The sequence below is a fragment of the Morus notabilis genome, unplaced genomic scaffold (assembly GCF_000414095.1).
Source record: "Morus notabilis unplaced genomic scaffold, ASM41409v2 Scaffold67, whole genome shotgun sequence".
Classification (NCBI taxonomy): Eukaryota; Viridiplantae; Streptophyta; class Magnoliopsida; order Rosales; family Moraceae; genus Morus; species Morus notabilis.
In genome coordinates this window covers 395,171-410,064 of record NW_010360010.1, presented here as the reverse complement: position 1 = coordinate 410,064, position 14,894 = coordinate 395,171, and the positions used below count along the sequence as shown (strand labels likewise).

General features: G+C 38.5%; 2 protein-coding genes across 2 annotated transcripts; both read right to left on the bottom strand.

The window, feature by feature from the left end:
- Positions 1–7,952: 7,952 nt before the first annotated feature.
- Positions 7,953–8,828, bottom strand: LOC112091130. The gene is made up of 2 exons (XM_024163988.1): positions 8,546–8,828; positions 7,953–8,383 (listed from the first exon to the last, which is right to left on the bottom strand). Exons 1-2 carry the CDS (start codon positions 8,826–8,828, stop codon positions 7,953–7,955), a joined length of 714 nt encoding a protein of 237 aa, XP_024019756.1.
- Positions 8,829–9,811: 983 nt separating this feature from the next.
- Positions 9,812–13,086, bottom strand: LOC21402841 (vesicle-associated membrane protein 721). Its single transcript, XM_024163992.1, has 5 exons — positions 12,709–13,086; positions 10,953–11,094; positions 10,757–10,877; positions 10,461–10,523; positions 9,812–10,278 (listed from the first exon to the last, which is right to left on the bottom strand). Exons 1-5 carry the CDS (start codon positions 12,896–12,898, stop codon positions 10,135–10,137), a joined length of 660 nt encoding a protein of 219 aa, XP_024019760.1. The 5' UTR covers positions 12,899–13,086; the 3' UTR covers positions 9,812–10,134.
- Between the last annotated feature and the right edge of the window lie 1,808 nt (positions 13,087–14,894).

Sequence of the window (14,894 nt, the reverse complement as noted above, 5' to 3'; positions counted from 1 at the left end):
GGGAAAGTGGACCCCGTTTGTGTCCTCCTCGTTAAACGCTACGTCAACACTGCTGAACTTGGCTATTTTTACGGCCGAGACACTCCAAAATCTCTCCTAGTACACCCCTCTAGCTTTGTGGGTGTACTCTTTTTGAGATCTTCGCGAGTCTCCTCCAATGTATGGACTGCCAAGGATAGTTCTTATTACGCCGACGGGTTCTCATTCCTCTGGACGCCTTTGCTCCTCTCGGCGTCAATCATCATTTTGTCTGCCGTGGCCATCGTTTCTTGGCCTTCGTTCGGCCTTGAACTCTTGCAGTCTTCCCTCATGGATTACCCTTTCGATCTCATTTTTGAGATCGACGCAATCGTTGGTGTTGTGGCCGACGTCACCGTGGAACCTGCAGAATTTATTCTGGTTTCTTCAGCTGGATCCGACTTCATTGGTTCTGGTCGTCGCAGCAAGTTCCCTCGACCGACCTGGTTAAATACTTCCTCGACTCCTATTGTTAGCTCATGGTAAGAGTCGTACCTTTGGAATAGTCGAGGTTTACGGCTTTCTTCTTGCCTCGGCCTCTTGGGCTTAGGGGGGTTTGACATCGAGGCTGTTTGCTTGTCTCCATTTCCCCCGCCTCATCGTTTCTTGTCTTGTTTTCCTGGCGTCAACCCTTGCTCTGAATTTTTATTCTTATTGGATTGATGGTCAGGATCGTTGGCATCAGCTTCCTCGGCGTTGATGTATCCTTGCGCTCGCGCCATAAATTCTTTATAAGTTGACGGTGGCTTACGGTTTAGATCTCCCTTGAATGGGGTAATTTTCTTCATGCTGGATAGAGCCCCCATTAGAGCCTCCCTATCAGTTATGTTCGTCGTAGCAGCGACGGCTTCCCCGTACCTTGCGAGCCATTCTTTTAATGACTCATTTGGCTTTTGAGATATCGTCGTCAAGTTCTGCTTTGGCGGGACATATTACACCAATGAACTAGAGGGAGAAGGCCTCCTTTAGTTCATCCCAACTTGAGATGGAGTTTGGTTTGAGCGTATGGAACCATCTTCAGGCTGAATCTGTCAGATGGTTCTGAAAGGCTCGATACATGATTTCCTCAGCATATCCGTGCAGAAGCATGTCCCTTGTGTACATTTCCAGGTGGTCATCTGGATCATCTCTGCCGTCATAAGGTGGGATCGACGGCGACCTATATTTGTTTGGGAGAGGTGGGGCCATAATTTCAGTGGTGAATGGATGGTCATGTGTCCGGCTGGGAGTGATGTCGATGTAACCACCTCTGCCACCTGTCCTATGTTCTTTTTTAGACCAGTAACATCGCCTGTGAACTTCTGCTCCAGGTTCGTCATGCGCTCCATGATGGCCTGTGCCTCCTCAGTCGAAATTACAGAGCCGACGCCCCTTGAGGCTTCCGCCCTATGTGCGTTTGGCCCATGCCTTGCCTCGCCGCCCTCTCGCACCGACTCTAAATCTCCAGGGAGATTCTCACCTGGGTTCTAGGATGGCGATGTGGGGTCGGCCAGGCCTACTACCTTTTTCCCTTGGGCTTGGCGTCTGGCGGCCCTTTGACGACTGCTGAGGGATTGTGACGGTCGAGGTCTCAGATTACCTCTAATATTCTCACTATCCCCGATCCCTTCCGGGGCACCTTGGTGGTCACCATGATTTTGGTTCCCAACCATGGCAGCTCCCAGTGGTCTCGGGGCGTTTTCTAGAGGCGACATCGAGTTTCTCTCATCCAATCACTCAACTACGGTCATTAGCCCCCACACCACGTCGATCAGGGTGGTAAGCTGGGCCTGCATATGAACTGGGTCGGGCTGTGGCATATTCAAGGGTAGTGCCTCATTCCAAACCAAGGGTTGGTTCTCTCCGTCTCCGTCACGTGCCGGGTGTGCCGTGCTTTCCTCCATCTGGCTACCTTGGTTGATGGTGGTGTCTTTTCTTCTTGGAGGCATAGTCGCTGCCTATTTCCTTGTGGTTGGGGTTAAATGGCTTAACCAAATATTCTGGGTTCGGTCCCTAGCGGAGTCACCAATTGTTGACGGTGAAATTTCGTCAACAGGATTACGCTGGGTCACCTTTAGGTATCCTATCAGGTTACCGGCTAAAAAGCGTTTATTTGATATTGAAGATGATGTAGTAAAGCGTGTATGAAGTTTGTGGTAAATATAATGGGAGGACTGTGCTTGTATGAAAATAAAGGCACAATGTTTATAGTGGTTCACTCTATTAATGAAGAGCTACATTCACTTTTCTTTGTATTTCTTTTGGATTCTTTATAATAACTCTCCCTTTCTACTCTCGGGTTGAATATGAAATGAGCAAAACTAAAAGGAAAATCCCCCCTCAACTCGTTTGGGGCTTTACCCCTTTTATAGCCAAGGGTTCCTTTCGTGGGCGGTTCCTCTCGTAGGCAGAAGCACTCGAGTGGCCTACCCTCATAGGCTCAGACCGTAGCCCACTAATCACCTTTTGAACTGTACACTCATCCAATTAGTCTTCTATTACGGCTCTGTAGACTCCCTGTAACCCTCCACCATTCACTGTTGGGCAGTTTAGGGGCTTGTAATTAATGCCTGTACTGTAGACATCTCCCAGTGCCAGACGGAAGTTGGTTATGTCAGACACCTTTCTGGAGATACGGGCGTCGCCTCCCATGCTCTTCCCTTGACGTCTACGCTGAGCGGGCGGTGGCCTCTTCTGGCCACCGATACTTCTGTGGCGTAGGAATTTGCACAAGTCATAGGGTCGACGGCATAAGGGGTTGACGCCCTAAGGCAGGCTTTCTTTGCAGTGTAAAGGGAAAGTGAGCTTCAAGCGTCGAGGGTTATCGCTTTGTCAGGAGAAGTAAGGCCACGTGTAATGTTGTCGCTATCCCATGTGTCACTTGGATTTTCCCACGCAACAAGTATCATTTTAAGTTGTAAGACAGTGAGACGATCGCTATTTTTCAAGGTTAAAAGATTAGAAATCAACCTTTCTTATTCTAATTTCAAATTTATATGGCTAGTATAGCTGATTTCAAAAAAAAAAAAATTAAAAATTAAAGTTCGTGGGTCGTGAGAGTCAATCACTGGAAAGATGCAAATTACTCAAAGCGGAGAAAAGTAATCCTAGTTACGTTAGAAATCTTGGGGATTATAGTAGCTATACGGACATTTGACTTTTAAGATACAATAGATCAACGAAGTCTAATCAATTTTAGGTGGAAATTAACTTTTCCCCTAAAGAAAGCTACAGATTTCATTTTTTATTACTTTGCCCACCCGCTTGAACAATTGAAGCTTTCATTACAACAACAACAACAAGCCTTAATCCCAACTTAATTGCGGTCGGCTATATAGATTTCACTATTTCACGTAGTTTTGTTCGAAATTAGACTTTCTTGAAGGCCTAGATGTAGAATGTCATTTTTAACTATTTCAGTTCACGTAATTCTTGGTATACCCCTCCCTCTCCTAATATTAGGTATAAGAATGCCCTCCCAAGCACGAACTAGTGCTTCTAGCGGTCTACGTTAGACATGTCCGTACCACCTCAAGTAGCCTTCCCGCACCTTATCTTCTATTGGTGCTACACCTACTTTATTACGAATAACTTTATTTCTTATGCGATCTATTCTCGTATGGCCACTCATCCATCTTGACATATGCATTTTTGGCTCACTCATCTTACATTTATGTTGTCTCTTAATAGCCCAACATTCACTACTATATAACATAGCTGGACAGATTGCAGTCCTATAGAATTTTCCTTTCAACTTAATAGGCATCTTACCATCACATAAAACTTCCGTAGCATTCTTCCACTTAACCCACACTGCCTCAATCCTATATTGAATATCCACTTCTATATCTCCTTCGTATTGCACTATAGATCCAAGGTATCTAAACTTCCTAGAAGCCCTAATCTCCAAACCATGTAAAGAAATTTCATCTCTTTGATTACTTGAGTTACTAAACCTACAATGTATGTATTCAGTTTTCGTCCTACTTAACTTAAATCCCTTCGTCTCAAGAGTCTGTCTCCAAAGTTCTAACTTACAGTTAACTCCTTCCCTATGTTCATAAACTAAAACTATATCATCTGCAAAAAGCATACACCAAGGAACTCTATCTTGGATTTCTCTTGTCAGCTCATCCATCACAATGGTGGAAAGACAAGGACTAAGAGCAGATCCTTGATGAAGGTCGATCTGAATGGGGAACTCTACCGTGTATCCTCTAGCAGTTCTCACACTCGTGACCACCCCATCGTACATGTCCTTAATTACCTTTATATAACTCACATGCACTCCTCTCTTTTCTAGCACCCACCATAAAACTTGTTGGGATTTGTTTCCCGAATTTTGTATTGATTGTTGGGTTTGTTTCCCGAATTTTGTGTTGATTCTATTCATTGTGTGATTGGCATTATTTTGGGAAAGATTGGCTGGTTGATTGTGTTTGAGAATAGATGTGCAGCTAGCAAGTTCTTTATGGAAGGTTTCTGAAAGATCTGAAAACTTAATTTAGTTTCTATTTTTGAAAGTCAACTATTGATCCAAAGATGGTAAATTGATTTAATTGATATTTGATGGAGATTTCATAGTTGGATGATCTTCCTCTATCTCCTAAGAACGTGTCTAGGTTCATATATCAGTTTCGGGAAGGTTTCAGAATTAAAGTAGATTGATTCGGACTAGTTTTGAGAAAGTTGACCGTGACAGCTATGTTGCAGTTATTGTTGCAACAAGGATTTGCAACAGATTTGGTTCAGCAAATTTTTTTGAGGAAGTCGTAAATATATTAACTTTCTGCTTATTTATTCAAAGACTCTCTCAGTTTATTGTACACCTTTTGATTGTAAGTACAGGTTGTTACCGAACCGCGATATCATTTCTCTCGTGTTCTTTTATTTTACGTTTCTGCATTATTAATATTGTCTTATAAAGTGTTAAAAGACTTAAATCGGTACTTACAATTGGTATCAGAGAGGGTCACTGACGTGTATTTCGGTGAAGTCTTAGTGTACTGGTTGATTTTGTAGGAATGGATGTCATGAGATAAGGAGGATTTGTGAACAAACCACCACTTCTGGAAAGTGTCAATTACCCCTATTGGAAGGCTCGCATCAAAGCTTTCATTAAAGCTATTGATGAGACGGCATGGCGATCTGTCTTAACCGGATGGACTCATCCAACAACTAAAGATGATAAAGGCAATACCGTTCCTAAGCCAGAAGAGAAATGGTCCAATGATGAGAACAAGCTAGCAAACAGTAATTCAAAAGCATTGAACGCCATTTTCAATGCTGTGGATGTTAATCAATTCAAATTGATTTCCACATGTGAGTCCGCTAAAGGATCGTGGGATATTCTTCTAACTGCACATGAAGGTAAGATGCTGTGAAGTCCTCAAAACTTCAAATCCTCACAACCCGTTTTGAGCGTTTGCGTATGGAGGAAGATGAGTGTATTTCTAATTTCAACTCAAAGCTTTGTGATATTGCTAACAAAGCCTTCGCCCTTGGAGAAAAATATTCTGATGCCAAATTGGTGAAAAAGACCTTGAGGTCACTTCCGGAACGTTTTGCTTACAAAGTGATAGCCATCGAAGAAGCAAAAAAACGTGGAGAAAATGAAACTTGATGAACTCATAGGTAATCTTGAAATCTTTGAAATGAACTTTAAGGATAAAAGAAAAGTAGAGGAATTGCTCTTCAAGCAGATTATGATGATATGTCCACCAAAGATGAGACCGACGAAGATGAGGACTTGAGTGAGGCTCTTACTTTACTCACCAAAAACTTCAACAAAATGTTGAGGAAGATCAACAAGAAAGGGAGATTTGGAGAGAATTCAAAGAACAAAAATTCTCAAAAGAAGAATTTTAACTCTCAACGGTTTGAAGAAAAGACAAGAAATAAGGGAAGACAATGCCGAGAATGTGAAGGATTCGGACATGTTTAAGCGGAGTGTGCAAACACTCTCAAGAAGAGAAACAAGGCTGCAATGGTGTCTACATGGAGCGATGATTCAGATGAAAGTCAAGAGGAAGAAAATGATCACACCAGCAATTATGTGGCCTTCACTGTAAGTAATAAATTCATGGATAAAAATTTATTTAGCACTAATAATGTTGTTGCATAGTCTGTTGCAATAGTGTCTGCAACAACCTTTGGTGGAGTTGTTGATGATACATATTTTGAGGATGAAACTGAAGATGATAGTGATGATGATGACCTAAGTCTTGAGAAGATTCAGGAGGCTTATAAGAAGATGTATAGTAAATGGTTTGTTGTTTGCAAACGAAATAAATCGCTTAAAGATGAAGTTGTTGTCTTAACAAAGGAAAGAGATGAGTTGAAGAAGGCTACAACAAATTATGAAATCTTGGCAACAAAGAATCAGAGAAAGCTTGCTGAGACCAGACTCGAATTGGAGCAGACCCAGAAGAATTTAAGGATGTTAAACTCGGGCACAATAAAATTGGATCACTTACTCTCACAACAAAACACTTGTGGTGACCATTCAGGCCTTGGCTACAAGGGTCAAGAAATTTATGGGAAGACTCTTTTTGTGAAAGGAGCCACCAGTACTATGATGCAGTCCTTTAAGAAACTCGGGTAAGATCAGACAAGAAGTTTGTTGCAAAGCCTGTTGTAACAAGACAAGCAACAGACAGGTTTGTTCCTATTTGTCACTATTGTAATTTGCCTGGCCACATTAGACCTAGATGTTACAAATACTTGAATGCTTTAAAAAGAGGTATGATCATTAATCCACCAAGTTCCGCATTCACAAGGACACCTAAAGTAAAGATTGATGTGCAAAATAAATTTCCTAGACGTGTGTGGGTAAGGAAGTCTGATTTAAGGTGTCATGGGGCGTATACTTCTCTTAAAGCATGTTCTACTAATTCTGAGTATTGTGGTAATGGTCACTTTAAGCTTTTGATAGGTGATAAAAGCAATATGCATGGGAGAATACCATATTCAGGGGGAGTAAGACTCGTGGAGGATTTAGGGGGAGTGATTTGTAGAAATCAATGAATTGAAACGTGATATACAGGAGTTTTATTTTGGCTTATTTTTGTCAAAAAGGGGGAGTAGGTAGTCTATGATGTTTTAGTTCATGCAGAGCTTTTCTTGGAGACTTTAGTTTTGCCAAAACAATGCCAAAGGGGGAGATTGTTGGGATTTGTTTCCCAAATTTTGTATTAATTGTTGGGTTTGTTTCCCGAATTTTGTATTGATTCTATTCGTTGTGTGATTGACATTATTTTGAGAAAGATTGCCTGGTTGATTATGTTTGAGAATAGATGTGCAGCTGGTAAGTTCTTTATGGAAGGTTTCTGAAAGATCTGGAAACTTAATTTAGTTTCTATTTGTGAAAGTCAACTATTGATCCAAAGATGGTAAATTGATTTAATTGATATTTGATGGAGATTTCGTAGTTGGATGATCTTCCTCTGCCTCCTAAGAACGTGTCCAGGTTCATATATCAGTTTCGGGAAGGTTTCAGAATTAAGGCAGATTGATTCGGACTAGTTTTGAGAAAGTTGATTGTGATAGCTATGTTGCAGTTATTGTTGCAATAAGGATCTGGAACAGATTTGGTTCAGCAAATTTTTTTGAGGAAGTCGTAAAGATATTAACTTTCTGCTTATTTATTCAAAGACTCTCTCAGTTTATTGTACACCTTTTGATTGTAAGTACAAGTTGTTACCGAACCGCGATATCATTTTTCTCGTGTTCTTTTATTTTACATTTCTGCATTATTCATATTGTCTTATAAAGTGTTAAAAGACTCAAACCGGTACTTACAAAACTTCCCTCGGTACCCTATCATATGTCTTTTCTAAATCTATAAAGACCATATGTAGGTCTTTCTTGGCTTGTCTATACCTTTCCATCAGCATGATAAGAAGAAAAATGGCTTCCTTAGTTGATCTGCCTAGCATGAAGCCAAATTGGTTACTTTAGATGGTAGTTGTGGCCCTTAATCTCCTTTTAATAACTATCTCCCAAAGTTTCATAGTGTGGCTTATTAACTTTATGCCCTTATAATTGTTACAATTCAACACATCTCTATTCTTGAAGATGAGGACAAGAATACTTTTTCTCCATGCATCAGGTATATGCTTCTTCTTTAGTATCTCATTAAAAAGCTTAGTGAGCCACACAATTTCAACATCTCCTAACGCCATCCAAACATCTATTAGAATATCATCTGGCCCACATGCCTTTCCCTTTTTCATTTTTCGTATTGCAGTTTTAACTTCCAAGACTTTGATTGTTCTTGTATACGTCACATTAGGTTCTCCTTGTGACCTAAGATTGTCAAACTCTATCGCATGATCATCATTATAAAGCTTCTCAAAGTAACTCCACCTTTCCCTAATGCCTTTATCTTTTATAAGAACATGATCCGTATCATCCTTAACACACCTCACTTAATTTAGGTCCCGACACTTCCTTTCTCTTATCCTAGCTTGTTTATATATATCCTTCTTTCCTTCTCTAGTCTCAAGTTTCCTATGTACCTCATCTACGCAAGTAGAACGAGCCTTACCAACTGCTCGCTTAGCTTCTTTCTTCGCTTCTTTGTACTTATTAAAAGTTTCAACATCCTTACGCTTTGGTAAATCTCTATATAAATCCCTCTTGGTCCTAATAGCCTTTTGAACTTCCTCACTCCACCACCAGGTTTCTTTCCCCGGGGGGCCTTTACCTCTAGATTCCCCTAGTACCTCCTTTGCCACTTTTCTAATGCAGCTAGCCATGGCATCCCACATAGTATTTGCATCACCTATATATGACCAAGTAGCCTCCTCTAACTTCTCTTTAAAGGCCATTTAGTTTATTCCCTTCACATGCCACCAACGAGTTCGTGGGAGGTGGTTTATCTTAGTCCTTCTATTGCAAAGCTTAATGCTCACATCTAAGATCACTAACCTATGTTGGGTGACTAGTACTTCTCTAGAAATTACTTTACAATCCTTACATAGAGAATGTTCTATATACCTTGTGATAAAATAATCTATCTCGCTCAAGTTCCTCCCATTTTTAAAAGTGATCAAGTGAGAATCTGTTTCCTTGAAAAATGTGTTTGTTATGATAAAATCATGTCCCAACGTAAATTTCAAAATAGATTTTCCTTTTTCGTTTTGAGCTCCAAAACCAAAACCACCGTAGATCCTTTCGAAGTTTTCCCTATCCTTACCAACATGCCCATTGAAATCTCCTCCAACAAAAATGTTATCCTCATTGTCTATACAACACACTAAGTCATCCATGTCTTCTCAATACTTAACTTTAGTTTCCGCATCCAATCCTATTTGTGGAGCGTAAGCACTAATTACGTGAACTTATTTCCTAGTACCAATTTGAGTATAATAATTATATCTCCTATTCGCTTAATCTCAACTATATCATCCTTCACAATTTTGTCTAATAGAATACCAACTCCATTGCGATTCCTTGCCCAACCTGTATACCATAACTTGTGTCCTAAATTTTCAATCTCATTTGCTTTCTCTCCTGTCCACTTCGTTTTCTGTAAACATAAAATGTTAATTCTTCTTCTTACCATAACCTCTACTAACTCCATAAAACAATTGTAGCTTTCATTAGTTCAACTAAATTGAACATTCTAAGTTCTAAAAAATCAAAACATAATCGAAGAGAAGGAAAAGGAATGACGTAAAATTGACAGCCAAAATCCTATCCACTACAGCTCTAAGAGCGGATTCCATTTTCACACTTGATAATCTCAGTAACAATAGTGCTCAAAATAGAAAAGCTTAACTACCACAAAAGTGACATTTAGTACTAGATAGTCGCAGAAGAAAACAACTGGATAAACATTAGCATTTCAAAAGAACATTGCAATGGTCCAAAATATTCCTCAGTTACATGACATCTTCGACAAAACATTCAATACACAGCACATAATCTGCCGAGAGAAAGTAAACCAGGGTAACTATACAACCAATCCAAAATACAAACTTCACACATCCTAGATGGCTATCAGTAGGGAACGGCTATAACCTAAAAGGCAAAGACCTCTCGAAAGAGATTCCAGGGCGGCGGAGCGGAAGCCCGAAGACTTCAAGTGCAGTGTGACAACACACAAGTATGCATGGGATAGCTCTATGCAATTTAACAGTTGAAACCATGACAAACAGACAAAACAATGATGAGAATCAAGGCAATGATTATTCCCAAAACGATCAATTTTATCTTCATGTTCTGGAGCCACATCTTCCTTCTCATCTTAGTACCCTGTTGTCTGAAATCTTGAGCCTGCAATAGAACGTCATTACATTAAGCCTAGATCAGATTCATCCAACAATCTTAATCTGAAACCCAAAGTTTTAATTGCATTTTAACCCTAACTATGGTTCGATAGGCACGGTAAATTTAGACGCCAACCTAAATCCTGCAGTCAGTAAAACTTCCTAAATAATGTTAGTTCTTTAACTGACCTGGGAATGAAGATTCTCGGTCTTGTCCACCAACAACTCAATCTTCTCACCACGGTCAAGAACCTAAAAACCAGACAAATACCAAAAAAAAAAAAAAAAAAAAAGATTTCAGTAAATTAATCTTCATGTACAAACTAAAGCGAGCAAAGCAAAGTTGAAGACAAGCCATTGATAGAAGAGCTAGTCAGACACAAACATGAAAAATCAAGATGTTTCATGGCTGAATTTCAACTTCCAAACTGAATTTGCAACAGTTACGGGGGAGGACAAGAGGAAAGCAGCAGCCCTTTCTCTACCTTCTCTATGTTTTCCATCATAACACCCTTGACTTCAGATACTTGAGCCTTCACTTTTGCAAGCTTGCTAATCTCTTCAGGATGATCCACACAATATTGCATGTGCTCCTTCAATTTGGACCTACAACATTGATTAAATGGTTAGCGTGACGATTAAGGCATAAACGAAATCTCTATGAAGGAGGCACATATATACCCAAACTCCTTGTTAAGGCCGTGTGCTACAGCAGTTGCCGCTTTTCCTCCACCATATCTTTTGTTGAAATCTTCCTTAACTCTCTCCAAGAAGGCAATGGGAACTTGTCTACCAACAGATTCTACTGCAACTACACAATAGGCTGCAGAGGCCAAAAAATGGGAGCATTAGTAAGTTAGAAATGGAAGATTGTAAGGAAGCTACAAGAAACCAACAGTGACAGAACAAATGGTCAATTAAACTCATAAACTGTAGCGCACTCATGATTATAAAACTGCTACTAAAAAATCTGTCTCAGTCCACTATCCTTGGATGGTACAAGACTTTGTTATTAGTAATTAAGAAAACGGCAGTCTTTTCTTCCCTTCTTTTCTGTTCAACATAAGTAATAAATTTTTATACGAAGCTCAATTCCTCCCTCCTCTGACAACAGTCATAGGGAGGGGAGAGAGGAGAGGAGAATCTACAGTCTACGTTCCATACATGGCCTTTAAGTTTTAACCCATTGGCTGCTAGCATAGTCACTAATCTTTCCCAATAACTCTGTCAAGTAACTTCATAAATATCTTTCTTAGCTTGCCTCAGTCACCATAATAGAAATGTCTCCAGCTAAGCAAGGAGAAACAATTAGTTGAGAAATTTCCACTAACTTGCCTAAATCCCCATAAAACGATGCTAAATCCCGATCCATCTACTACCATCAAAGCTTATGGGGACACCAGCTAGGCAGCCGGAACTTGTTTCTACAATTTGCTCAAAGATCTATTTACAAGGCAGTATTAGTCTTGACAAAAATGGAATTAGTAAGAGAAAATTGAACTAGATCCGAGATATTAAACACAGAAATTTATGACGACATGCTCCATGTCCATGGTTCCAAATTTGACATTTAAAGCCTGCTAAGAAGATTCCAAAGTTCTCTGAGTAATAAAAAACACAATATAATTTAATTTAATTTATGTAACCTTTGGTGGCTTTATCTAAGAGATGGAAATGGTCAGCAGATCCCTGTTTCACGTCCAAAAGATAAAAAATATCTAACCAATCTAAAAACTCCAAAAATGAAAAACTTCCCCCTGTAGAGGGTTCGCGATTCCGTAAGTATCCCATCCCCAGATTCAAATGCTGTTCTCAGCTAGATCAACAGCAACGTCCAAAGAAACAGATACCAGAATTGCATAGAAAACAAAAGAAACTCATAGTTGTCCTCTACTTTTCTGCTGGAACTATAACGTACATGTCAAAATCCATTTATTTTCCAGATCACCATAAAAACATGGACCTCTAATCATCCAATCCCGATACAAAATTTCATCCTAATTGCAGTACATATTAATCGCTCTCTCTCTCAATTTCTTAGCCTCAAAGCAAATCGATTTGTAAAACCAACGAATCTCCCTGTTCTCCCAAGAGTTTTTAAAAAAAAAAAAGAAGAACAAAAAACAAAACAAAAAAATACCGGTTCATCTCCAAAATTACATTTCCCAAGGAACCTTACAAGAATGCAACGTGACATAAAAAAGATGAAGTCAAATTGATAAAACAGTTTTTCGCGATCAGCGATTGCAAATAATTTCGAATTCACGAAAGAAACAGATGGATCACGAAAAGAAAAAGTCAACGAAATGGACAAATCTAAAGAAATCCAAATCAGATTCAGATTTGGCCGAGAAACGAAATCCAAAACAAGAAAAACCACACAAGACGCATCAAAACAACAAGAAACAAAGATCTTATCAACGTCAAAAGAACTCACTGAATCCGTTTTCGACGAGGTAATTGAAAGTATGGCCATCGCAATTGTAGGTGAACTTGTTGTTGGAAGCCGGGAGCTTCTGGAGGCATTGGGAAGCGATGCTCGTGAAATTTCCGGTGAACTCGGTGTACTCGGCGAGGATCACCGTCCCTCGGGCGACGAAGCTGTAGATCAGAGACTGTTGGCCCATCTCCAGGAAACCCTAACCCTAGAAATCAACACAAATTGCTCTGGAGAAGACGAAGATAGAGAAATAGAGCCGATTGCGATCGCAGAAGAAAAAAAAAAGTGCTGGATTTGCGCTGGAAGAAGGCGTGTTCTGTGTGTGTGTATATATATAGCAATTTTGTCTGCGGAGAATACAAATTTAGGATTATATAAAATGAGAGAGAGAGAGGGGGGGGGGGGGGGGGGAGTGTTCCTTGAAATAGAAGTAACGAGCGTGAGATCCGTGTCGCTGGAAAATGCAGTATTATATTATATGATAATTATATTTAAAATATATTTATATATACACATATATTATATAGTATTATATTATATAATAGATATAAAATTTATACAAATATATTTATATAGACATATATAGTGTTATTATTTATAATATTTATATATATATATGCAGAATGTATAGAATAAAAAACAACGATGTTGTGGTCTCTGAACATTTCATTTCTTTTAGCTGCAAGTATAAAAATGGAAAAAATGGTTGTAAATATAAGTGTTAAGAGAAATAAAGATGGTTAAATTATATAGTATGAAATAAATATTATAAAAATATTTATATTACCTTGTTCTTGGGCGTTTTATAGATTGTCTTGTTGTTCTTGATTCATGACTGAAAAAATGGAATAATTTGTAGATACGTTTTTAAATAAATTGATAATCTTTGTTGTGGTGAATGTGGTTTACCTTGTGTCAGGTTTTTTTTGGTGTTGGAGTGTGTTGATCAAATGTGGTTGGTGTTGATAGCTGTGACGATGGTATTGCCTGTGGGCTGAAAGATGAGAAGATTTTTAAAATTGTGATTAATATAATATAAATGTTATTTATGTATAGTTGGTAAAAAATTTTAAAGACATTATTTACCTTTGTGGTTCTTCTGTTCCTGTAGTTAACTGTTTTGGTGGTGATGATGGAACGTGGATGTCTTCAAATATTTTAGAAATTAATGTACTCATTTGGGTGCCTCGTTGTTGAAAGAAGACTTGGAAGATTTTTGATTGTCCTCGGATCTGATGATAGCCGGTGGTATTATAAATAGATCGGTAAAGCCTTTATCAATTATTAGTGCAGAACATGGTTTTTTTATTAATGCCTGAGCGGTTCTACCAAAAGCGATAACTTCTATGTCTCCAGTATGATCTTCAATTTGAATTGTTAATCTATACCTGTAATATACACACACATATATATATATATATTTAATGTTATTAATTTTTTGTTAAAGTAAATAAAGATATATAATAAATAAAAATGGTACGGTACTAAATTTAATTACCATGGAGATGGCGTTGACTTTATATGGCCATGACTGTCGCACCACCAACCTATTCTTGCTTGTTTTAATTGTCGATAACATCTGGGGCAAGAATTGTAGAACCATCCTTGAGATGTTGAAAAGTTTACTATGGCCGCTCTTATAGTGAATTTTTCACCATGCATAAAAGATAGAATATTGTGGTTTTAAATTGTTTACCAAGTGTAGTAAAAAATGATAAGAAAGTTAATAGTACTAGCCAGATTATTTTGTGCATCCAATGTTTTGAGTTCGTTTATTGTTCTTCTGTTTGCTGATATTTGTTCTTCAATTGTTTGGACGGGTGTTTTTGGTGGTGGTAGGAATTCAATTTGTTGATTTTGATGGGAAAATCTATATGTATACAACTATGAATAAGTTAAGGAAAATATAAATAAAATGTATGATTATCTAATATGATAAATTTATTAGACTATATTTTTTATATATGTGTGTTTACCTTGTCTTTAATGTTGTTGTTTCTGGGATATCTGGATCAATATAGAAGATTGTTCCTGATGTACTCGAAACATATGAGTTACCTTGAAATATAACAGAGTAAATAATAAATGTATACTATATTATTATATATATGTATATAAAAATATTATAATAAAGTAATGTTAAAAATACCTAGATACTGCTTTGTTAACATTGCTGAGAAAAC